The 26,446-nt window shown below is 39.2% G+C and overlaps 1 protein-coding gene across 3 annotated transcripts in view; it reads left to right on the forward strand.

The window, feature by feature from the left end:
- The window catches only part of elmo1 (engulfment and cell motility 1 (ced-12 homolog, C. elegans)), a 103,134-nt gene that overhangs the window by 37,020 nt on the left and 39,668 nt on the right, over window positions 1–26,446 (forward strand). The window contains exons 7-16 of one of the 3 annotated variants that reach the window (XM_036566423.1): window positions 3,730–3,765; window positions 5,836–5,935; window positions 6,857–7,008; window positions 7,168–7,246; window positions 10,796–10,837; window positions 11,095–11,145; window positions 11,834–11,956; window positions 12,055–12,183; window positions 16,756–16,860; window positions 18,331–18,439. In XM_036566423.1, coding sequence (XP_036422316.1) covers window positions 3,730–3,765; window positions 5,836–5,935; window positions 6,857–7,008; window positions 7,168–7,246; window positions 10,796–10,837; window positions 11,095–11,145; window positions 11,834–11,956; window positions 12,055–12,183; window positions 16,756–16,860; window positions 18,331–18,439 — 926 coding nt within the window. The remainder of the gene's footprint in view (window positions 1–3,729; window positions 3,766–5,835; window positions 5,936–6,856; window positions 7,009–7,167; window positions 7,247–10,795; window positions 10,838–11,094; window positions 11,146–11,833; window positions 11,957–12,054; window positions 12,184–16,755; window positions 16,861–18,330; window positions 18,440–26,446) is intronic. The other 2 variants (XM_036566424.1, XM_036566425.1) reach the window with 2 other exon arrangements.

Raw genomic sequence — 26,446 nt, forward strand, 5'->3', positions numbered from 1 at the left:
AAGAGCTTCATGCCTAACAGCATACCTTGATCAGATCTAGGGTAAATTCTCTGTAATGTGTTGCCTCTTATGTCTTACAGCTTTGATATGATTGTCAGTTCTTACCTGTCAAATATCTTAAACTCAAAAAACAGAAGGCTTCTCAAAAGTGGTTTTCTCATGTAACATTTAAAGAGATGTTATTGGTGCCTTATTGGTGGGATTTCTGCCCATGCTAATGAATCTGTGGAACCTTAGTATCAGTAAGTTTTATCAGCCAAATGATAAATTGGCTGGGCCTTTATGAAGGAGGAGCTGGAGAGAGAGTGCTGGAAAAAGGACAAGGAGAGAAAGTGGGGTGGGGAATGAGAGAACAAAGGATGAGATTGAGGGGAAAAAAGAGATAGCTGAGTGTTTGTGGGGGAGCAGAGAAGCAGAAAGAGGGAGTGGGGACATATCTCTGCTGTTACGCTCCAGCTTCTCCACCCACTGAAAGCAGCTTTGAATTGTAATGAATGGCTGAGGGTCCCCGCTATCTGTCCTCCAGGCAGGTCAGCCTCAGGACAGCATGGAGCCACTCACCATGGTCTCCGGGGGGGTTCTAGCCTAATTATTTCTCCCCCAGACAAACAGTAACGAGTGGGATAAATATGGACTTTTTTCACGCAGGGCTTGCAGGCAAATCAGACGGTAGATGTTTTCTAATTTGATGCTGCTGTGAAGACAAAAGATATTATCTAATGGACCTTATTCATGCTCTGTCTTCTAGAATGGTAGGTAAGAGTGGGACAAAATGGAGAGCGGGGCACAACCAAACGATGTAGTTAAACAAGTTTAAATAGAAATTAAATTTTGTTGGCAAAAGTAACTTTACAAGTGTTTTTCTTACTAAGTTGTGTGTGTAAGTCACAGATTTCACACCTGTATTATTTTAATCACTCATTTTTATTTGTTTCCTGTTGTACAGCACTGTTTTACCGCATGCAGTAAATCACAGCGAGAGCTAGCAAGGCTAAATTACAGCCTCCATATGATGGGGTTAGTTGTACACAGCGTTACAACCAAGACCCCTAAAAGTAAACAATGAGAGAACTCCAAATCCCTCCACATAAATTCTCAAAGTTTGTTTGCACAGATTATTTTCTGTTTTAATTTTTGGTCAATCATAACTTTGCTGTGTTTGTCACAGCCTTTTTTTTTAAATCGTACCATATTTGTTGTGATGAATATATATTTTATGTATTTAGGTTAGAAATCTGATCTGAACATTTTAGACTTTTAGTAGCTTACAGCTAGCCCCTCAGTCAGTTACAGCTAGCCCCACCTATTGGGGTAACATTTGCTCTCATGTCTCTTATGGCTCATTTGTTTGTAGACTGTAGATCTTCAAAACTAAGCTTATGTTTTCAGTTGTAGCACATATCTGCATTTTACTTTTATATATTAAAAAAGAATAATCTTGCTCAAATATGTTTTAATATCATTTAATAAAAATTAAAATGTGTTGTGCCCTGCTCTCTCCTGCTGATTTTAATGTTACGGCAATATAAAACAACAAAGATAATCGTACTGTTTTATAATGTAATCATTTTGGGTATCATTACTGTTCTAAAAGTGACAATAAAAGTTAATAGCCTACCACTGCAGTCTCCCCCATTGCATTTGCCAGAACAGTGCATGATTTTATTGTTATAATCTATAGTAATTAGAACTTTATAATTGATTTATTTGGTGTTATAAAGAAATATGAGGGGTTATAAAATAGTCAGTAAAAGACAATAAGTCTGTTAATATAATACGAATGGTAAAGTGATTTTGGTTTGAATTGGAGTTTTTACATTTTTTTTTTTTTTAAATCTTTTAACAATAGTGTAAATAAAGAAAACTGTGATAATATTTATCAATCACAGATATCATAAAAGGCAGAGTAGGATATAGCTAGTTACATTTACTTAAGTGCATGTACTTAAGTAAAATGTTGATGCATTTGTACTTGTATTTTCAAATCATGCTTTTACTTCTACGCAAGCATATTAGTGCATAAAGGAATCTACTTTTTACTCACAAACAGTTTAGCCGTTCATATTTACTTACTAATTTCTGTTTAATTTCATTATGTTTTGTTGATGACAGTATCTATACTGCTTGTGATTGGTCACACCTCTGACTTTAGACGAATTTAGAAGAATTGAGACAAAAAAAAACCTTCTGCTCCTGCCCTGCTAGATGCTAAGAAGTTCCACTGAAAGTTACTCCGTACTTTTGTACGTCTGTGCAAGTTGTTGGTACTTTTTCTTTTACTTGAGCCATTGTTTAGCCCAAGTATCCATACTTTTTTGAGTATGGATTTATGCTACTCTAATCACCTCTAATAATAGGAAATGTTCATATTGTCCCCTCCCTGGTGTTAGGTCCCTCCAGTACTACAGGGGAAGGCTCTGCTCCCTTCAATGTATTCAGCTGGGTGAAATGTAGTTAGGAAAGAGGCTGTTTGTCTTACTTCAGTGTTCCAACATCATTATTTTTACATCATCCTTCGTCCCCCCACATTGGCTCCCAGTGGAAGTATTTCCACATCACTCTAAACTGGAGCAATGGCCTTGCTTTTGGTTTCTATGGGCATGCCATACATAAAGCAGCTCTGTGTCAACAGCTCCTGACCTCAAGGAACTTGTGTGTGGGTTTCTGTGAAGTCCTTTCATACTGAAAGGCACCAAGGGGCACGCACATACAAACACACGCACACATCCCGAGACTTAAATTCTTGCCACAGATTCCTGCGAGGCACTGACCATACTGTAATTATTAAGGAGGCTAAAGCATGACGGCACTCTTGAGGGCACAGAACCCATGCTTCAGGCTCGGCCTGATGACATCATGAGGCATGAATGTGGGCGAAAGCAGGCTTGAGCAATAGAAGGTCTCCCTCTAGTGGCCATCTGCTCTCATTAAACCACATACCATACGCACCACATAAACCAGACAGTTAAGAATACAGTGCAAGGCAGTGGGCCAACAATTAAGCTGCCACATGAACAATGTGCTTCAGCTTGAAAGAACAGCATGTCACACGCAATCAATCACATTTATGGAACATACAGTATATCCCGCTGACAGTACACTGAGACATGACAGAGAAACAAAAGCCATTTGTTTCATAATGGTTTATGATGCATGGTAACAAACACATGTATACGAGTGATGCACACTGTATTTACTGTTTGCGGTTATTTTTAATTGCAGTTCATGAAACTAGTTGGCCTGTGTTCATGTAATGCAGATTTTGTGTACGTATTTGCTAATGTTGTAGCTATTTCTAATAATTTGTATTTAAAAGTGTATATGGCAATGTACATTTTAAACGCTGCACCAAGTCTGCATTGTATGAAGAGTCAATGCAAGAGCTGGTGAGATTGTGGTGAGCGATGCTCTGCTTTGCATGCTTTATGTCTTTTCATTTGTGAGTTCATTTTGTATGTGTATCAGTCTGAAGTTGTCTTTTTCTTGAAATTGTTACATATAATGGAAGTTCTAATGGAATTGTTCATAAAACCCTGTTTTATTTCTGTGTTGTTTCATAATGTTTGTTCTGTCACTCATCTGCCCCATCAAGGGTACTGTCAGTAATAACTGTCCAACTGTTAGACTTTCTCTATGTGCTGGCTCTGATTGTATCAGAAGGAGACCAGCAGATCAGACCATTGTTCGTATTGCTGTCTCCCTGACGTCAAAGTTTTTAAATCTTTGCAGACGTTATCAGAAACTACAGAAGATGATGAAGCCCTGGTAAGCCCCCCCTCGAGCTGGATAACCCCACTGTCTCTTAGCCTCTAATCCTTCTGACCACAGTCTGCATGATCTGGCTCTGGTCAGCACCATCAAACTGATGGGGAAAAAACATGGCAGTCCCTGCAGCCACTACTGGTGTCTTTTATGGTTCTGACTTAATGATTTGTTTTCATGTAACCCAATCAGCACTCTTCATTTCTTTTGCATGTGGTATTGGGCAACTCAGGCTTTTAAGGTGTAGACTGGCACTAACCACCCTGCTCACCTGGGAAATGTAGCTGTATCTTTTTTTTTTTCTTTTTTTTTTTAAATAAACCCTAGGTGTTTAAATCCTTTGGGTAGCTGCCTATAACACTGATGGATTATTTACTTTAGTTCATCCAGAATATCTGTGCCAACAAAGAATAGCACACTTATTAAGAGTAGTCTTTTCATAAACTGTACAATGACAAAGAAACACCAAACTATTTTTCTGGAGCTTATATTCTGTAGGTTTTCTATCTAAACCAGTTATGGTTGTGTGATACCTTGTGTATCCTGTCAATCTAAGACCTAAGCTCCTCTCAGATTTCTTATTTCTGTCCACTTTCCAAAACATCTAGTCAAGGGAGTGGGTAGATAGTGAGATCACACCCCTTTATCATTCATATGAACTTTATAAAGCTGTCTGCCAGCAGTCTTAGTATAGTTATTGTATAGTTACTGCTCAATTCCAGGTGCAAATGCTTACTTACTCCAATGATTCATGTACTGACTGCTATATTCAAACTAATATCTCACTGGGCCCCCGATGCTATATTAACCCATGCTGCCTTCTGGGCCTACTCTCAACAAGTCTGTCAACTTCCAAACAAATCTACAGACCACTTTTTAACGCTGTTACTTTGGTTAGACATCATTTGTAACATGTTTTGTTGGTGTTAAAGGGCCCATATCCTACATATCTTTTATTTTTCTCTCCATCGTTTCAGATTTAACAAGCAGTTTTGGTTACTGTGCCTTTAAGACTGATTATGTGTAAATATGATTCTGATAAGCTGATCTGCATTGTGCCTAAACCAAAAAGCAGTCCAGCCTGAAACACTCTTTATAACTTCAGCAGGAATGGGTGGAGCTAAACTGCTGTAGGAGTAGTTTGATATAGGCAAATACACTTTTAGACAGGCTGCTTTTTCAGTTCAGTTTCCATATATGGACTGCTTGGACATAGCTTTAAAACTTAAATAGTTACATACTACAATATATTAAATTCTCATTTCAGAAAATTGGGAAAGTTGCTTTGCAATGATATGGGCTCTTTAATGTTTTTGTGTTGATTTCCTTACCTCTGTTAAGATTCTTATTTATTTATGTAAATTTTATTTATTTGTTTATTCTGTTCACATAGAATGTCTATCCTGGTTTCAATTCAGCTTTATCTGTTTAAGCACAGTTTGTTTGTTTGTTTGTTTGTTTGTTTGTTTGTTTGTTTTTTCTTTACTTAAAACTCAATTTAAGGAATGAACTATGAAAGGGAAATGTTATTCAGTAATGTTGTACACATCAAGATATGGCCATGAAAATGCAAAAATAGACAAAATGAAAATGAAACGTTTGTGTTAACAACAGCTTTGCAGTGTTTCACACTGATTAGAGAGGCCTTCTAATTCCAGTAACCAGTGTAATCTGTTCCGTCGCTTCATTACTGAAAGTACTTACCTAGTAGAAGACATCAGTTCATTTACGGATTAACTGAGCTTTGCCTCACACAACCTCTGATGTAGCAGTTCCCCATCAGACACAAGATTTTTATGCACGAGTTTGCTGTTGAGTTGTGCTGCCGCCAAGCTGCTGCCTCATGCCCGCTGATGCTCTGGTGCCCCCTATCGCTGTTTGAGTTGGAGGTTTTAGTGCCAGTCTGGCTCTTCTACTCTAGCTGCGTTCGCTATGGCTTCTCTCTTGCTGTGCCGTTTGCTGAAACCCCTGCAAATGCCCCCCCTGCCCCAGTGAGGCTGACGCTTGGCTGTGCTCCAGGGCAGCTCAGTAGGTAGACACGGGGCTAGTGGCTGTTGTCTTGTTTTTCTGCAGCTTTGGGGAAATGCTCTCCTTCACACTGACGGCCTTTGTGGAGCTCATGGACCACGGCATCATCTCGTGGGACACATTCTCTGTGGCCTTCATCAAGAAGGTACGTTTATAAACCCTCCATGTCTACATTACACAGAGTGGGTTGGTTTGCTCCTTTTGACATATGCCTTTAATAAATTAATCTACTTTCACATAAAACAGCTCAGATCGCTTTGGTCATTTTGTCGTTACAAAGTGTACAGCGCAATACAAACATTTGAAATCACTGTTTTCAGTAGTATAAAGCCAAACATGATGGCAGATACATATTGACACTGTTGAACCTAAGACTCACATTTCCAAATTGTAACTTTGCAGAAGAAGAAAAATATAAATTTCAATGTTTAAAAAGTTACAAAAAAAATTGCAAACAAATTTGGACCATTTCTGTTAGTCCATTCATCAATGTAAAGGGCAGCTGGTAATTTCACATTATGTCACAAAATAAAAAATCAGAAATGTAGATTTTGTTCCAACATTTACCACATAAGATATTTCTAATAGAATGATATATTCTAATATAATTCCAGTGTGGCCTCACAGCTTCATAGGTTTCCAACCATTTCTCAAAAGTAAGATCGTGAGTCCAGAATGATGAACAGAACTGGAGATGATTCCGTGACCATTGAAGAAGCTCTAACATTGAAAATGAACATCTAGAATGCCTTATATTTAAAATATAATGATAAATTGTGAAGGAGACAACATGAAAAGAAATAAATGGTAAAATAAATTGATAAGAAATAATTTTACAAATAGAAAATTACAGTATATTAGCATTAAAAGCTTCCCATCCCCCAACAATATTGAGAAAAGTTCTAAAATGTCTTCTGATGTCTAGATGATAGTACTTTAATCTTGACTGTATAGGTCATTGCTGAATAAAATCACAATCCTATGATTCCTGACTTTTAAACAGTAGTACTAACTCAAAGTAACTGTGAGTGCTGCTTACTCAGACCTCTTCGCCTCTCTGCTGTAGATTGCCAGTTTTGTGTGTAAGTCCTCCATGGACTCCGCAGTGCTCCAGAGGTCGCTGGCCATCCTGGAGTCAATGGTGCTCAACAGTCAGGACCTCTACCAGAAGGTGGCGCAAGAGATCACCATCGGCCAGCTCCTGCCCCATCTACAAGGGTACGGAGAAGTGCTGTCCCACAGGGGCTGCTTCTGAACTTCTTGGCTCTGCATGCACAGATATGTATCATCATTTACAAAAACAAAAGAATTGACAAAGACTAAGTGTTGTTCTCTGTCCCTGTGCCTCTGGGTATTGTTTTTTTTCTCTGTGTTCAGAACGGATCAGGACATTCAGACTTACACCATCGCTGTGATTAATGCTCTCTTCCTGAAAGCCCCTGAGGAGAAGAGACAGGTACACACTCACATACACAAGCACACACTACACGTCTTTCTCATAATGCCAATTCTTGCTGGTAAATTGATGCGCTACAGGCACTAAGAATGAGGAATGAAGCTCCTGAGCAAAAATGACAATTCTAGTGCACCGTCATATTGGTTTCAGTTCAGGTGACCCACAAGACTGTTTTCATGGTTTATAACCCACTGCTGATAGCAGGACTTTGTGTAAACCAAATAAGAATGCGTGTTAGAGCTGCACAGTTAATTGTTAATCATTATCATTATCATTATCGCAATTTCGTCTTTGCACAGCTGCTATCCCATAAGGCTGAAATATGCACATGAGCCTCTAACCAATCAAGTGTTTTCCCAGACGTGGATTAAGCCTAGTCTTAACTACACAGCCTTCTAAAAGGAGATTCCTAGGGATGCATGATTGGAACTGGCCAAGATAGGAGTTGGCTGACTTCTGCTCTGAATGCGCAATCAGCAGTTTGCCAGAAATCTGTCTAGATAATTTGAACAAGTTAAATGCGCTCACGATATATTTGAATGCTGCTGCTCCACCTGTACCAAATTGTCGTAGGATAATTATGCATGGCTCATTTGCCATTAAGTGTCTATGTGGTACTGTATTTGGTTCATGTTATTTAAATAGGCAGCTGTTTTCTTGTTTAAGGATGTTTAACTATGTTTAAATATGCTTCTGTGTTTCATGTGTTCATTTAGTCCACACAGTGTAAACGTCTAGTGAAAAAAAAAAAAAAGATAATAACAATCTACCAAAAAGGCATTGGCTAATTTGGCCCATGAAGAAAGTGGAATTGGAACCAGCCCTAAAAATTCATGATCTGTGCATCCCTAGAGATTCTCCATTGAAAAGAAAATGTATCAAAAAAATCTAAAGCAGTAAAAATGATTTCTGATTGAAGGCATTTAATTTTGTCTGCTTTTCAGCTACTATCTTCTTTTTTCAGATATCAGACATCAGCTTTTGTTATCAACAGGGCACAATTTTCATTTATACCTCAGGCCACTAAATTACTGAATAAACTACCTAAAATGTCTGTATGTAGTAACCCTCCCCTTTTCTGTCCAGCAGGTTTAGATAGAGTGAGCAGGTTTCCCGTTTATGTTTTAAAGCTCATTTGCCTCATTGTGTTGTTTTTTGTTGTACCTGTATTGCCAGACATGGTTTTTACTGAAAAAGCTGTTTCACAATCAGTAAAGTTCTTACTGAATAAGGGAAATTCCGCCCTTTTTCCAAAATTTCTTAATTTGTTTTCATTTTATTAATTAATTCAATTGGTAAGTTATTTAGTTATTTAAAAAACCTCCGTAGACACATGCGGATTCACTGGTCATTTTGTATAGTAAATAAAATAGCTTTGTTTGTGTTGTGTTGTTTTAGCATTAGCATCCTGGTTTCTTTTAACACATTGTAAAGAGTCTGTATATTTCTCTACAAAGAACATTTCACACTCTGAATGATTTGTTTACATCTCAGCCATTAAAATATGCAGAAACTTTGAAAATTGCTGGAATTACTTTGAAATCTTTTTAATGTCAGGATGCTGTGTCCACATTGTGCAGCTCTAGTTTGTGTGTGTGTGTGTGTGTGTGTGTGTGTGTGTGTGTGTGTTTGTGCAACTGCACCTGTTCTTTTGTCAGTTCTGCAAGAGAACAGTGATGGAAAAGTGTGTGTGTGTGTGTGTGCTTTATTAGAGCGCTGTGTCTGAGGCTTGCTGAGTGTGTTGAGTGAAGCAGGCTGTGACTGTACCTCTCTTCTGTGCTGACGTTGGAGCCCACTGCCCCTCTGGTCTGCCAATCATGCAGATGCTGAGGCTAGATGGCAGGGCTGCTGATCAGCGGTTCCATCCCAGAGCTCTAGATTAGTACTGATCCAAAAACTCTTGTCCTTAAAAAGGAGAAAAGAAAGGATGATTGCCTCTCTGTACACCTTAAAGTAAGACTTTAGTTCAAAAATTAGATGTATTTAGTTTGCCTCTTATCACAAATATAGTCAGGTAGCAAAGACATTTTTCAATTCCAGCAGCTTTTCTTATCAGCGTAATTCAGTCATTGAGATGTAAATCTCATTTACTATCCAAAATGACCAGTGAACCTGCGCATGTCTGATTTTACATGTGTAATGTTGATAATGGTCAAATAGTGGTAAATCTAAAGAAGTACATTTCCTTTGGGTACTAGCATGTACCTCTCTGCCATGATTGGATTTAAAAAAAATACATTTTAGACCAAAATCTTATCCCAAATCTCTCAGGCATCAGGCAACATAACTGTTCTATGTAATAATTTTGTGAGGTAGCTTTTAGTGGCATTAAATCAGTTATGTATCCTAAGAAAACAGTGGTTATACCATAAGTCTTTGCCAGCCCAGCAAACACGGTCAACAAATAAGAGAGATATTTTAACTGTAGTGTTTTTAGAAGTTGAAACTGAAATACTGAAGCATTGAACTTTTTGTTAAGTGTACAGTTCACTGTACAGCACTCTCTCTTGAAATTAACCAATTAAAATAGTTTTTTTTTATCAGGGAATTGACCAATCATATTGTTCTCAGTTAAACTCATGTGATGGTTTGTCTTGGAATAAAAAATATAAGTGAGTATACACAGTTTTTTTTCTGAAGAAGTTAGTATACGGGAACAGCCCCGTAAAAAAGTCAGTATACAACCAACTGTGTTAAATGCTTCAGACGTCTGGTTTTTATCACCTCTGTGAACAAGTCTGACTGTAATTTCCTCTAAAACAGAGCATTTTGTATCAAATCACTCTGAATGAGGTTTAAATCTTAATGGTTTAGTTCTGCATAAAAAACAGTGGAACTCCCCAGAAAGTACACTCATCTGTTATCAAAGGACTTGTTAAGGTGGATTCTGATACTGTATGAAATACTGTAACATTAATCTGTAAAAATCTGATAAAGGAATAGACAAAATCCATTCAACCTGCTGCTACTGTCAAGGGATTTAGGCATGATGCTGATTGGTGGAGTAGAAACCTCAATTGCTTGTTAGCTACATTAATCTAAACTACATCTCACTCCTGAATTATTAATTACACTGTAAAAGTGTATTTAAAAATCATATCAGCGTTAGAATTGAGTTACCAACATACTGATAATCTTTGAAAATGAGCTTGATGTTAAACATTTGGTCCGGTAAGTTATTCTGGAGTGTTAAACGATAATAGTATTTTCATAAAAGCTGTGAGGTTTTAAAGTATTGTTATGGAGCTGAGAACTCTCAGAGGCCCAGAATCTGAACGAATGTTTTCTTTATGGCAGTTTTAAAACTGCTTTATTGAATTGTTTAAAGTATCCTGAGTGCTCTTCAGTCCTATAGCAGACTTATTAGGATGCACAGAGATCTGGTGAAACTGCAGCTGGGCATAAAAGCCAGAGTGAAGTTTCTCTGCACTTGTTTCGCTGACTCACTGCTCTCTACTTTCTGCCTTACTAACAGAATGCCTTTGCTTGCCCTCCCTCTGAATCTCTCTGTTTCTCTATTTCTTTTCCTTGCTGCGTTTGTAACGGTAGTTTGATGAGAGCAATGTGAACATCCTTGATTGTCCCCTCACAGTAAGTGCATCTGATTTGGTTTTTAAGTCCTCTATTGTTAGAATGCAGCTGTTTGTTCAGCGTCTAAACTGTGAACATGAGAAAATCATCTCTGTGTGAGCGTTAATCTCACACTGATCATTTTAATAGCTTTTCATGAGTTGGATGTTTTTTGCTGTATTTCCTTTAAAACTCTCATACAGATTTACCTCTTAAAGTCTTCCGAGCTGTGTTTGCTGTTGTTTGTGAGTGATGGATCTCTCTGTTTCTGCCTGCAGGAGATGGCTCATATTCTTGCACAGAAGCAGCTGCGCTCCATTATTCTCCAAGTGAGTATCTCTGTCTCTTTCTCTCTATCTCTCTTTCTCTCTCTCTCTCTCTCTCTCTCTCTCTCTCTCTCTCTCTCTCTCTCTCTCTCTCTCTCTCTCTCTTTCTTGTTTCCCCTCTTTCTCTCTCTTTTTGTTTTTTCTTTCTTTTATTTTTTCTTTTGTTTTCTCACTTTCTTTTGTTTATTTTTGCTTTTATTTGTTCGTTTCTCTTTCTTAATTTTTTTCTTTCTTTCTTTCTGTTTTTCATTTTCTCTTTCTTTTGTTCATGTTTTGTTCGTTCTTTCTTTTTCTTTTTATCTTACTTTCTTTCTTTTTCTTTTGTTCTTTTTCTTTTTCATTCTTTCTTTCCTTCTTTCTTTCTTTGTCTCTCTCCCCTCTCTTTTGTTTAATGTCTTCTTTCTTTCTCTTCATTATCTCTCCTTCTTTTATTTCTCACTTTCTTTTTTTTGGTTTTTTTTCTTTGATTTTTTTCTTTTCTTTTTCTCTTTTTTGTTCATTTTTTGTTCTTTGTTTTTGTTCTTTCTTTTTCATTCTTTTTCTTCTACTTTTTCTTCTTTCTTTTCTTTGTTTGTACCATATGACCACTGTAGTGTCCAAGGCCACTCTGACACTCTTTCTACTGTGTTCTGTTCTTTCCTTTATGCACCTTTTGTACTCTGAATCTTGTTTTTGTTTGTCTCTCTTTCAGAATGTCATCAGGAGCACCAAGCCCATTAACGACGAGATGGCTCACCAGCTCTACATGCTGCAGGTGCTGACCTTTAACCTTTTGGAGGACCGCATGATGACGAAGATGGACCCTCAGGACCAGGTGTGTCTCTGCCCTTGATATGTAAATAATCTCTCCAGTCTGTGAGATAATTCATCTCTCTCTCTCTCTCTCTCTCTCTCCGTCTCTCTCTCTCACAGGCTCAGAGAGACATCATCTTTGAGCTGCGCAGGATTGCCTTTGATGTTGAGTGCGAATCCAACAACAGTGGCAGTATTGAAAAGCGCAAGTCCATGTACACCAGAGACTACAAGAAGCTCGGTTTCATCGTAAGTCTATTTCACAACCCACACCCACATTAAGTTAGCCTCGTTGTTTATTCTCAAATGCTCAGTAAGACATCTTATTGTGCCTCTCCTGAGGGCTCTAAACTGTTATGTGTCGTTTTGAAGTGCGCTGTAAACACTCAGCACCCCTCTGTCAGCTGTGTGCTGCAGCTTTGGAGTTAACAAGCAACATAACTCGGCTGATATGCTACACAGGCTGCTGTTCTCTCATGCATGCTCAAGAGCAGGGAGCAGAAGGCAGCTGGGCTGCTGGCATGAAGCAGTGATAACACCTACAGCTTTCTTCCTGAAGTCTCTTCAGGCAAGCCTCCAGCAACCTAATCCATGTGAGAGAAGCAACATCTCAGGCCTGGTAGAGTGGACTCTGCAGAGTAAAGGGCTTGGAGGTCTTGGAGCTAAAGTAAATAGTTCAGCCAGAAATTACATTTGCACAGTTTTCTCCTTACTTCAAATGCAGTGTTTCAGCTACATCAGCTACATAGGGGTCTATAAGACATTTCTGATGTCTAAAGTTGCAAAGTTTGCTGCAAGGCTAATGTAGCTAAGAAGTAATGGAAGCATATAGCGTCCTGGTTAGCATTGTGCAAACTATATGCGTAAATCATAATTTCCTTCAAACTGCATCAAGTTGAAAAGGGTAAATGTACAGTAAAGTAGTAATAGTAAACAGTAGTAGTAGTAGTAAATGTTTATTGAAAGGAATCGAAATGCAGTGATATCCAAAATATCATTCTATCTAATTTTCAGCTGCAGTACCCATTCTGTTTGCCCCAACTTGCATTTCTAAAGCTTTCTATTCAGTCCACCTACCCACCCAACAGTAACCCCACTTTCAAAATATATGTATATAGAACATATGTATATATACATTTACAGACACACATATAAACATGTATATACATAGATGTACATACATATATAAATACATACATATTGTCAGTGTTGCGGTTAGAGATTTTTGTAGATTTTTGATATTTTGGAGATTTTTTTAAGGTTTAAGGTTGTCACAACAGCAATGATGTACATAAAAAATTTGATTGGATTAAATAACATGGTACCCAGCGCTCTATGTTCTGCAGAAGACATGCAGAGCTCATCTAATCATGCTGAACCCTGCTGAAAACTGTGTGGTAATTCTGGTCCTGTAAGTTTATTGCATGTCACACTATACAAAATATACTAATAAATCTTTGCCAAATTTAGTGGTACTATCCTTTAGTAATCTAGAAGATTAGATCTAGCTAATATTCATGTGTGCTGCCAGCCAGATAATACAATACAGATTGTCTGACGATCAGCCTACGATCGAAAACAAGAAATTCTCCACATTCTCCTAGCTCATCCAGCAGCACCACCATGTTTTACCTTCATCTTTCCCATTGCCTTTATTTTCATTGATTTGTATTTGCTGAGAGTTGTGTCTTATCCTGTGTTGTGCTGCTATTGATGGGTTTTTTAGTGGCCAAAATTTCTGATGCTGTCTGAGGTTGTCTTTGGTCACTGGTGAGCATGTATAAAAAGATTTCTGACCAACGGTTTTAGCAACCAAATTTCTTTGACAATTTGTTATTTTTGTTTGCAACAGCATTTTCGCAGCAGAAATTGAAGAGTGTATTCTGCCTTAAGGGGAAAGAGAGAGAGAGAGGGAAAGAGGGTGAGTGGCCGAGAGAGGGACAGGAGAGAGTAGGAGAGAGAGGCAGTGAGGTCTGAGAGCATGAGAAAGCGTATCACTGGCCATGGCTTGATGAGGGGGAAAGCTAAAGCTGTCATTTTCTCCTAAACCCCCCTGAGCCGCCAAGGGCTCGCTAAAGACCCCTCTCATGCTGCCGTGTGCTGCAAACTGATAAGGCCTGCCTTAAAATCCTGCAGTGCTGTTAAAGCCCTCGCACATACAGACACACACTGACCCAGGGTGCTCTCATGTTAAGCCCAGCAGGTAGAAGGTAAGTTTGCAGACCTTAAACTTTTACTTGTAGTAGCAGTGGTGGTTTGATTGCTCTTAGTGGAGTCATGCAGGGTGTGTTTGGATGGAGTGTGCTAACGAGGCCTGTATGTTTTGGCTCAGCCCAGAGCGTTGCCATGCAGATGGATGTAAAGCAGTTAGGAGGGTTTGCACTGTGGACATGTTTAAGGATGGAAATTTGAGCTCGCTCTCTCTCTCTCTCTCTCTCTCTCTCTCTCTCTCTCTCCCTCTCTGGGCAGCACGCAGTTTCAGCCCTGGAGATTTTCCCTCACTAACTTCTCTCAATTGTAAAGGCTACAGCCATGTTCAGTTACACTGTCTGTCTGTCTCTTTCTTCTGTCTGTCGTATTCTCCCTCAGATTCTGTTTCAATGTTGCCAAAGCAATGAAAGGAATAGTGATAACTGACAAAGAAGAAAAGATATTGATCGTATACTTATTGTACACAAAGTTACATACATGCACATACAGAAAAATACAATGGTGACAAACCATGAGTATTATACCTCGGCCTTCAGCTTGGGCTCTGTTAAAACTAGGGCAAAAAACGAGAAAAAAAACACTTCTGTGGTCATGCGGTTTCTAATTTTATGCCGCTAAGCTAATAGTGGTGCAGTTTTTGTACGGTCTACATTAAATGTGGACATTTGAAGCTTATGAAAGACAGTCTGTTATTCAGTGTTTCCCACAGATTTGAAATATTTCATAATTTCTTTTTTGCCTTTGTTTCTTTTAACAATGGTAGCACTCAGCTATTACATATACTCAGTTTTGCATTTACAAGATTACATAGGTGTGTCAGTTACATACAAACATTAATAACACTAAAACTTTTTTATTTACAGGCTACTACTATACTATACATACTGCACTAATGAATGCACTTCTGATGGTGGTGTGCCATTTTTTACATTTAATATTATACGGTTTTGGATGCAGCCAAGGACTTCTGAAGTCAATTAGCAGGAGCGGAAGTGTTAGGTGGTAGCTGGAACTAGACTGTACAGGAAGTTAGATCTCCAGGGGTTGGTGTCAACTGCTGTAGAGCACTGCTGCTGTGCTATTCTTTGAGTGTGAATGAAGTTTTTTAAACTGTGAGACTATTGGGCAAACGAGTGAATGTCAGTTTGTTAATGCTTCTTTCTTTCAACAAACTGTCAGATAAATATATATAAAAACATGATTTGACATGCTCCCTGGCAGATCTTATCTGATGTCTTTGTTAGCACTGTAAGATGGGGTTTTGCATCCTTTTCTGAGTGGTTTCGCTCTGGGAAGTCACACTACCACCTACCAGTTTTACAGTAACATTTTGGGTAAAGAGCCTTGCCATAGATTTTTCCACCTTTTTTCCTTTTTTAACAGCTGACTGAAATCTAATGATGAGGCTATCTCTTATGTTCACTGTCAGTGATGTATCTAGGACTCCAGAAGGCCTAATGCTTTTTCTCATCAAAATGTGATTGCTTGATTCCAGTGTCCATTCCTAATTATGCTTGTAATTATTTTATTATGTTAGACCTCCTGTCAAGCTCCTGAAGGCCTAACCAATGAGAGAGCTCACTTGGGTGTATCTGTCCCAATACCATGGGTGGGGAAATCCTGATTGGATAATTATCCATTGGATATTTCATGATTATAATCTCTTTGTTTCCAACCAAAGCTTAAAAGTAAAAAAAACATTATGGCAATACTTTCAGAATTTGAAATCAATAAGTATTATGGTTGTATTAAATAAAATTACAGATTTTTTTTTATTTTTTTTATTTGGCCTAGAAATATGTGATTTTAGATTTTATACACATACATATTTACAGAGGACTCTCTCTCTCTCTCTCCCCCCCTCTCTTTCTCTCTCTCTCTCTCTCTCTCTCTCTCTCTCTCTCTCTCTCTCTCTCTCTCTCTCTCTCTCCCCCCTCTACCCCCTCCCTTCCCTTCTTTTTCCTACATGTAAGTGAGTATTACACAGCTTGGCTACTCATGGGTTGCTGCTCATAACCCCTTTAATATTTCTCTCTGTCTGTGTAGATTCAGGGCTGAACGTGTGGTCAATGTGCCAGTGGAGATAGCTTTTTGCCTTATCTTTAATCAGCCATGTCTCTGCTCATCTCTTTGCCCCCCAGGGGCCCAGCAGGCCGTCTGAGCCTCGGTGCTCTTGCAAAGGCAGAACAAGAGCCAGCCGAAATCCAGCCAGACATCTGCAAAGCTCATGTCCTTCATGCCAGCTATTTCGCCTTGTCTGAAAAGCTCAGATTTGTTTGAAGTGGACAGGCACATAAAGAGAGGAGATATCAGTGTCTTCACATTTTCAATGAGCTTGTGACCAGTGATATGTGAGACTGTGTTGGAATTGTGCAGCTTTGAAATGGGCTGAGGGTTTTTCCAGCTATAGAAAGTAAAAGTTCTGTTATCGCTGTAGATTTTCGCTTGGTGCAGTAGGAGCATGTAGGAGCACTTTCTAGTTCCTATATTGTGTGGGACTATAAAGTGTTAATATGAGAGTATATTGTGTGATCATAATTCTGTGTGTGTGTGTGTGTGTGTGTGTGTGTGTGTGTGTGTGTGTGTGTGTGTGTGTGTGTGCCTTTGTAGAATCATGTGAACCCAGCAGTGGACTTCACTCAGATTCCTCCAGGGATGCTGGCTCTGGATAATATGCTCTATTTCGCCAGACACCACCAGGATTCTTATATCAGGGTAACTCTCTCTCTCTCTCTCTCTCTCTCTCTCTCTCTCTCTCTGGGCAGCACGCAGTTTCAGCCCTTGAGATTTTCCCTCACTAACTTCTCTCAATTGTAAAGGCTACAGCCATGTTCAGTTACACTGAGCTTCAAGTCAAAGTTTATTTATGTAGTGCTTTTTACAACAGACGTTGTCACAAAGCAGCTTTACAGAAAATCTGGCTCAAAGCCCCACTGAGCAAGTGAAATTCGACAGTGGCAAGAGCAGGTGGAAGTAACCTTGATAGAAGCAGGACTTAAGAATTGGAACCCATCCTCCTTTAGTCGACATCAGATAGCAAAACAGAAACATGACAGCAAAACAAAAACGTAAATTCAAGGTTCAGTTCCTTCCATTGTAAACCGACGTTTTGGAAATTCTGTTAAATTTTGCAAACCGTTCGCATGGAAACCCTGTTACAGACACGTGCATCACCATAGTGCCATAGCATCCCACCAATAAATTAGGGCTCAATAAGGCCCTAATTATCTCTTTAAGAAAACATGACATTGCATGCTGTTATTTATGACAGCCCAAAAACAGTAGCAAGGGCTGCTAATAACTAATAGACTAAAATAATTGTGTTTTTGGGGAAAAAAAGAAAGGGTTTATGCCAGGCTATGTGAAGCTTATAAATGTATTATATTAGATTAATATTAATTTCAATTAAAACTAATATTAATTAGATAGCCTTGGACGGTGAAGATTGGGGTTCCAATCCTGGATTGGGTGGTAAATCTAGTATTTGTGGCTACTATGTAATAAGTAATCTAATGTAATAAGAATTTTCTAAGTCCAACACCCCCCACTTCTCTCCCCCAAAAATTATTTTGTCTTTTCATTTTTAGAAATGAAAAACGCAGTTTTTGTTTGAAAAAAAGGTTAGCCTTATTTTTCTGTTTTTTCCTACATAGTGAGCCTACACACTAGGCCGCTGCTGATAGAGGAACAGGCTGATAGACTTTTTAACAGCATGGCAGGTGTCCCGTGTCAATGATTTGAAGGCATTTAATACTTGTCCTTGTTAAGTGGTTCATTGATCTACTTTTCAGTTCATTTTCAATAAATCTTTAGTGCAAACAGAGATAGATGAACAAAGCCACCTTAAAATCACTCCAACTGAAACTCCATTTTCCTGAACAAAAAAGACATTCAGTTATTACTGGAAGGGTTGAGCATACCTCCTATAGCTATCTTCTAAGAACAGAGTGCCATTGCAGCTATTATAATACAATGATTCTAAGAAATGCAGCTTTGAACCCAGCTTAGGAGTTACTTAGGGATAAAAGGGAGGCACCTATTGCCATATTTTCATATATCTATTCATACTTGAGCTAAAAGGCCGCTGATATTCTCATACATATGTAAACTCTTTACTTATGTGCACTTCTGTGTCGCTTGCCACCTCTTTACATGCAACACTGTGTGCATTTGTGTGTGTTTCAGATCGTTCTGGAGAACAGCAGTCGAGAAGACAAGCATGAGTGTCCATTTGGCCGCAGCAGTATCGAGCTCACCAAAATGCTGTGTGAGATCCTTAAAGTAGGAGAACTACGTAAGTGTGCTCTGTTTCTCTGGACTCAGCTAAAAGTTAGGTCAGCAGAATACCTCAAATAGAAATAAAATTTAGTGCTTTTGCATTTCGCTGTCAAATACGGCAGGCGCAGTGGACACAGTGGCTTGAGATCAGTTCAGTTGATGCTCAACTTAGATGAGCAGAGTTAAGTTCTGTGCAAAGAAAAACAGCCAAAAGATATGCAGCCAATCATACTATGTTACTTACCATTTGCAGGTGAATATGTATGTGACATGGCTGTGTGAAAATTTCGTCTGATTTGACTGACCAGTCTGCATTCACAGCTGCGAAGGAGGACCATTTTGGTCACAAACCTGCCATTTTTCCTGTGCGAATATGCCAAATTCAGTTTCGTTTGAAGTACACTGCCAGCTTTAATATTAAGATTTAAGTGACTTTAAAAGCCAGGTGCATCTCTGTCTCTCGCTCTCTCTCTCTCTCTCTCTGTCCTTCTTCTTTGTCTCTGTGGTTGAGAGTAAACTGTCTCCCACAGTGAAGATAAAAGCAGCCATTAGACTTTATAATTGTGCAGGAGTTCATCGATTAATAATGTTGAGGGCCTAATGCTCACCCTTTGCCTGAATTGCCCTTTTCCAGCTCTTCTTTATGTCTGGGTTGGGCCTCTGAGAACTGGTAGCAAGATTCAGTGGGCCTGACTTGGCCTGGGTCTGACCCAGGCTGGATCTGACTGGCTTTAGACTTGTGTCCAGAATCCTCAATCACACCACATTTTTCCTTTTACTTAAACATAGTGGATCAGCCACAAGCCATGCTTGTTGCCCAGAGTTTGCTTCTTTAGGTTTGCGTTGTAGGTTAATGTAGCTAAGAAGTTAATGTAAGCCTTTCTCCGAAGAGCCCACGTCCTACTTTTGTTTTTCTTTTTTCCTTTGAGTTCTACTCCATCATTTGGTTTTATGTGCCGAAAGTGGTTGGCTCAGTTTTACATGGCCATTTTCCGACCTATCTTTATCTCTTTGAACTACACAGACTGTTTTTGTTACTGTGCCTTTAAGACACAGATATATGTTAATGAGCTCTGTTCTGATTGGCTGCCATGTATTGTGCCTCATTCAAAAAGCAGTCCGGGCTTAAACACTCCTTATAACTTTGGTGTGAAAACATTTAATATAAAACGACCTGTTTTTAAAGCTTAGTTTCCAGATTGGCCTATATGGACTGGAGAGTCAGGGAAATTTATTTTTCCATGATATGGACCTTTTAAAGGCTGCTTCTGATGGCCTGCCTTTCTTTTGATCCGATTGGTCAGCACAGAAAAATACGTCCTGACATAGCCTGGTTGACTGCTTTGAGTAGAACTTCTTTAAACTCAGCGTGCCTGGAGCTCTCTGCACAAGAGAGAAAAGCATGGCACATAAAACAAAAGGCACTCAGAATGCAAAACCAGTGAGCAAAAGAAGTCTTTCCCATTGAAAACAAGCAAAAAACACGTACAGTGTGGACCTTCCTTAAACATCACACACTTAGCTCAAACCAGGTCACTTATAAAAACTTGCTTATGTGGTTTCTGACTCTGTATGACCTACAGTTATCTAAAACATGGGCAAAAGTACATTGAATAGCTAGAGCAGTAGTACCAGCCATTTTAAACCATACATTTGTCCATACTTCATCATTTGAGGGAGAGAGAGGGTAAAAGGTGATTTATGAGAATAGGTGTAAGAGAAAACTAATGGAAACTGAAAAAGTGAGAGAGGAGGTTGGATAGAGTTGTGCAGGAGGGTAGGGATCTCTTCTGTTTTAAGCTGCTGTGATGCAGTGACCTGCGGATGGTCTTTTGCTTACTCCTGCCCAGTCTGTACATCTGAATCCCTCTCACACCTTTTCAGGTCAAAAGACACACACACACTCACTCACTCACTCACTCACTCACTCACACAGTCTTTACCCAACCTAGTTGAGCTATAATGTAAATCTGAAGCATGACTTTTAAGGCCAACCAGTTTTAAAGCTACAGTACTAAGCAAAGGTCAGAGAGCACCCTGGTCTTGCATATTCTTGTGGCTCTTACATGGTTGTTTATGTAATGTCCGATGAAAACAGCCATTAAGTGCAAGATATTTTTCAACATCAGGAAATTAGCAGAAAATCTGTATTTAACAAAGAAGTGCACTGAAGCTTGTAAATATAATGTATATTTTTTCCATTTGCTTTTATTGCAGATTCTATTTTTTTGCCTGCTTTCAGTTTTTAAAAGAAATCTGCAGGGATATTTTACCACACCGCCAAAGTTCAATCGGTTGCTTTTTTTGCTTCTCATGATCCAAATAAATTTATCCTATTCAGTCCATAAACCCTTACTCTATGTGTCAGATGTCCAGTTTTGGTGTTCTAGTGCATATCATCTTTTTTTGTCTGTTTGCTTTTCTCAGTAACAGTTCCTATAGCTACACATCCTTTCAGACCCATAACGTAGAGTTGTTTTCTCAAAGTTGAAGAATGATGAGTGGCAGAACAATTGTGTTAAATTAAGGTTCCAATGTCAGTCGTTACTTGTTCTGTAATTCATCTCAGTCAATCATAGAGTCAGGACTATTTTGTCAGGCATTGTAACATCAAATTGTATCTCTAGCGTGGTCTAGCTGTTGAGTCCTGTCCTTGTTAGTGAAAAAAGAAATCCTAAAGAAACTAGCCCTCTTAAAAGAGAGGTTGCTTTTCCTCTGGTCTTTTGCTTTGATTTTCAGTGTCACAGTCACACCCAGCAACAATGAAGCTCCTTTTTCACACCTTTCTGGAGGGTAAAAAAATGCCAAAGCACAGTAAATCTGTTGCTTTGTTCAGTCACGCACAATTTGAAGCAGCACCTCCTAAAGCAGAACCTGCGACAAATCCTTCCCCGTTCACCCAGTGATTCACTGCATACTTTAAACACTTCAGCAAGAGAATAATGTTCAGCTACTGTCTCCGGCAAAGCATTTCATCATCTGAAAACTCTATTAGGCAGTCTAATGCAGGTAAGAAGGCAGGAGGTATTAGCAGCTGTACAGCCGGCTCCTAGAAAGAAACATGGGCATTATTTAAAGTCATGCTTACCGAAGATCTCAGTGCTGGGGTACTGCAGAGTTATTGGAGCCGAGGAGGCAGAACGAGATGTGAGGCGAAGATAATGCCATCCAGTGTTCTTCGGCCTCTAAATGATTTAGAATGTGTGGGCTGCAACATGGCGATGCAGTCGACCGGTAATCCACCAAAAACTTAATTAAATGAATTAGCAGAGGAAGCTGGATGTAATTCCTCATTAAAGAGTAATGCGTTCCTCTCAGAGTTTGGGCCTAGAAAAGACCTCCTACTGCTCAGTGAAGACTCATCTTCAGAGAAAATTCTTCTCTCCTGCTTGCAACTGATTGGGATATCAGGGATGAAAAATAGATTATGGAGAATTAATCTTGATGCAGTAAGCCACCCTTGTGAATCATCATCATCTTTTCCACACCCTCATAAAGTGTCAGTAAAGCTTAGCAGGCCTGAAAGTCCTGGCCCACGCTCAATGGAGTGCAGCTTTACTCTGGCTGTGTTTATTGGTAATTTGATAGAGTTCAGTGAAAAGCCTTCAGGCAATTTCATGCCTTTTACACCAAGTGCCTTCTTCAGAAATAGTAGCAACAGCAGTGGGGGTGCAGAAGAATCCTGGGTAACACTCTGGGACCCGGACAGAGGTCTGGTCTGCAAGGCTGCCAGTTCTGCTAGGAGCTGTTCTTGCCGTCCATTTCAATACTCATTTTAACATGCCCTCGTCAACTTGGCCATGGCATTTCCCCTGCATTTTCTTAGGGGCTGTTCCATTACTTTATTAGTTCAAGTGAAGTTTTTGATGAACCCTTGCAGAAATGAAGAACAGAGTGAACATGTGCCTCCAGTAGCAGAACATGTCCAAAATTTTCTGTTATAATACCCCAAAAATGCTGGACCAAGATGGGTTTTTAGCAATAAAATACTTTAAAATACTCTGTTAAAACTATGTCACTTGATTAGCACTTGACTGTTAGCTAGCAAGCTAAAGGCTACACAGCTAGCAATACCAAAGGAAAGGCAATTACCTACAGGTCTAAATGAAAGCTTATAGCCATACAAGGCACATTTTTATTAAATGTATGTTATATTCACACTGTTAAAAAAGGCAGTTTTCATGGCTAGCTAATATTCTTACTGAGGCTAACTTAGCTGAACAATCAGCTACTTGCTGCCTCTTCCTCCAGTTTGTGATGTGCATGGTCACTTATAAAATGTACCGAGAGGTTAGTTGAAATTGGCATGGGAAAGGGCATGATAAAAACAGTATTGAAACCAGACCTTGGTCCACAATGCTCAATGAAGATCTCCTTCAGCTTTCATTGTGCCTACAAATATAATAGATATGGAAATGGCATTCTTCATATATGCATTATTCATGTGAATACCCCGAGTTAATAGTTTTAGGTTCACCTCTGTAGTATTGTATTGAGCCTTCAGAACTGCATGAATTTGTATTGTATAAGATGTTGAATGTGCTGTACAGGAATTTTGTTGTTTTGGGAAGTGGTTGGTCTGTGCAGCAGCTGAAAATTGGACAGCTGCAAAGTATTGCTGTATACAGACCTTTCCAACTCATCCTGAAGATGCTTGATAGAGTTGAGATTTGAGAACTGCACAAGCCACTGAAACAATGAAAACTTGCTCTCGTGTTCCCGGATCCATTCAGTGACAGCATGTGCCTTGTGATATGGTGCATTGTCATGCTGGAATCTTCCATCTGAATGTGGATAAACTGTAGCCATTAAAGGATTAACTTGGAGAACACAGTTGCATAAGGAATCTAAATTTGTCAGACTAGGCAACTTTTTTCACTCCTCAACTGTTAACCCCTTAAAGTTTTGTCACACACTTCTATAACCCAGCTCAGCCAGTTTGCATGAAAGTCTCTGTAGCTACTGAATAATAAGCCTTAATATGTAATAAGCCTTGGTTTGAAGAGGTTGTGTTTCAGTGCTGATATGCCCAAACAGTGCTTTTCGATTTGAGACACAATCCAGTAAGTGATGACATCCTGCTCACCAGTCTTGAATTCTGATGTGATTTTCCTGACTCTAGCCCATCTGTTTTTCACAGTTTTGACATTCTCATTCGACCCCTCTGATGCAGGCACTGTTTTCATCTGTTGAATCATTAGTAGTTTTTTTTGCTTTTATTTCCTCTATAAACATTTGAAACAGCTGTGCATAAAAAACCCATGTCCAGATGTTTGAAGTGGTACACTTGGCGCCAACTAACATTCAATATTCAGAGTCACTAAGGTTGATCGTGTTACCCTTTCCAGTGCTCATTTGAACACTAACTGATGCTAGAAATGCTAGTCTGCCTGATATATACTAGGGATGTGCATTCTGAATATATTTGAGTATCTAAAAGTGTTAATAAATGAATATTTGGTTAATTTCGGTGATGGGAAAAAAAAAACTCAAAAAGGAAAACATGGCCTTCAGCCATGATTAATGTAGAACTGTAGGCTAACCTTTTTAGGTGATGGCACTGGTGTTGCCAAAACATTTAACAGCACACAGAGGATCACATTTAAAAATGTGCTATTATGTCAAGGGAAACTTAGTTAACAATAAAGTTGCCCTATCTCTGACTTCTTAGTCACATCCTTAACAGTGCAGTCCTGGCTGTGCACTTATGTTTTGGAGAAGCAAAGTGCAATATAATACATAAACTTACTCACACATAGAAGCAGACTTTTTTACAGTGCTGATTTTCTTTGTCTTCCTGTAAGATACCTGAACAGTGATTTTAGTATTTAAATATTGGCACTTTGAACAGTTAATTGAGTACTTGAGTATCTGGGTGCATCCCAGATGTTTACAACACATTATCACATATGACTATACATGTCATATGAAGGGTTTACCTAATCAACTGGCAACTCATTCTGTTTTGATCATGAAGTGGTGAGCGCTTTTATTTTGGCTAGAGCTCCTGTCAGCATATGCATTAATCATGACCTATCCAGGTGTCCCCGTCTCACCTCATCTGCAAGAGCCACAGCACCTAAAAGATTTATAACTCCCCATGTTTCTCCAGCCAAAGCCTTAATGGAATCGGCGACGGTCAGGCACCCAGTGATGACTTCTCGCTCTTCAGTTTAAAAAGCATATGTAATATTTATCATGAGATAGAAAATGACAGCAGACAGAAATATCTCCCCTTTTTGATTCATGGTGTTATCGCACTTTTTGGGGTGGGAAATGGATTCACGGTTCAGGCTGACCAGACTGATGGAACATGATTATTTTTTTCTTTGACAGAGAGAAGTTGAGTCCACCATGCAGATACTATGATCATGTATGGATCTTGGATGTATGTGTGCAAAGAGGAATGAGTGAGGAATGAGGTCAGAGAGGTGTCACTGCAACGTCAACCCTTTGAGACTGTCATGTCTCTGCTGGCACTTGCCGTATTAGGGACGTCCGCAGCTGTTATCATCACCTCACATCTGCTGGAATGAGATTTCTGAGGTGTCTCTTGGGCCTCAGAGGTTTCCCGCTGAGATGTGACACACTTTCTAGTCTGACACCAGGCACCATGCCTGGGCTGGCCTGTGAAATGCCCCTGGGATGGAGCGTCCGAGGCAGTCAGCCGAGCCAGTGCAGTGTTCCGGCAGCTCTAATTGTTGCCTAGATGCCAAGTGAAAGATGTAGTGTGGGTTTTTAAGAGGTGCTTGTCAGGCGTCTCTTGACATGGCGCTCCCCAAGGTCTTGTTAAGCACAGAAGTGTATTTGTTCAGCAGCGAATATTTGCACTTTGTCTAGATTTTTGCTTCCACAGTTCGCTTCCAGTCCACACACATTAGAGGTGGATAGGGCTTTCAGCTCGTAAATCAGATATTGGCAGGCTGTGCTGCACAAGCACTTCCAGTCCTGCTAGGCTCACTAATAAGACCATTCACAATTGCAGTTTCGGTGGTGCAGAGTACGGTGGAGGTAATTACGTTTATTTTAAAATTAGGATTTTTTTTAATTTTAGAAGGGCTTTCAAGTAGTCTGATCAGCCTCTTTTGGAAATTAAATGACCTGTTATCAGCTCTAATATATTCCAATGACCTTTGAAGAGTAGTGTTTTACTGAGGGTCACTGGGGAGTGCAGTATGCTGATGAAGCTTAATGGGCAGAACAAGCTGCCCATTTAACAGTCTTAAAGCACTGTTTTAAACTGACATGACTCAGAGAAATGACCCAAAATTGAAAATATTTAGAAGAGATTTTTCCAAGATATAATTTTCTCTTCACATTGTGGGCAAATGGTGACATGAGTATGGTACTTTCCCTGTTGGAAAAGCAAAAGAGAGTTTCACTGCCTCACATTAGCAAAATGTTTGAGCATTTTTTCAGATGGCTCTGAAGTTTTTAATTCTGTTTGAGTTGTTTTTGGAGATGCAGCAATATATTAAATTTTGACGTTTGTCAAAACATTTGGGTTGCTTGGACATAACCAATCCCCCATCTTGGTTGTTTCCATGTCAACGCCAAGGACAAGGGAGTTCATGTTGCATTCAAGTTTACAAAAGTCGAAAAGAGGGCGAGTAAAATAATGTTGCGTTTTTGCCTTCAGAAACATTGTGGTTCATCAGTAATACATGTTTTTAAATCTTTTTATTAACGTTTTATTTATCAGAGTAAATCACACTTGGTGTGTAAACGCCATTACAGTAGTGTGAAAATAACCATGAGTGCATAGACCGGAGCATTGACATACATTATAAATAAATGAAAAAATGGAAATTTGCTGTGTGTTATTAAAGCTTTTGGGCTTGATGGGCTGGTTGAAAGGTCTCAAATGCAAATACATCATTATACTGCTGAAAACATTATGACAACAGTAGATAATTCACTTTCATCTTCAGAAGACGTGTCATTCACCAAGTTTTTTGTATTCTCTTCAAATACTCTTTCACCATAAATATGCTTGCAGCCATCAGATCAGGGAAGGAGTCTG

This window comes from Colossoma macropomum, unplaced genomic scaffold (assembly GCF_904425465.1).
Source record: "Colossoma macropomum unplaced genomic scaffold, Colossoma_macropomum, whole genome shotgun sequence".
Taxonomy (NCBI): domain Eukaryota; kingdom Metazoa; phylum Chordata; class Actinopteri; order Characiformes; family Serrasalmidae; genus Colossoma; species Colossoma macropomum.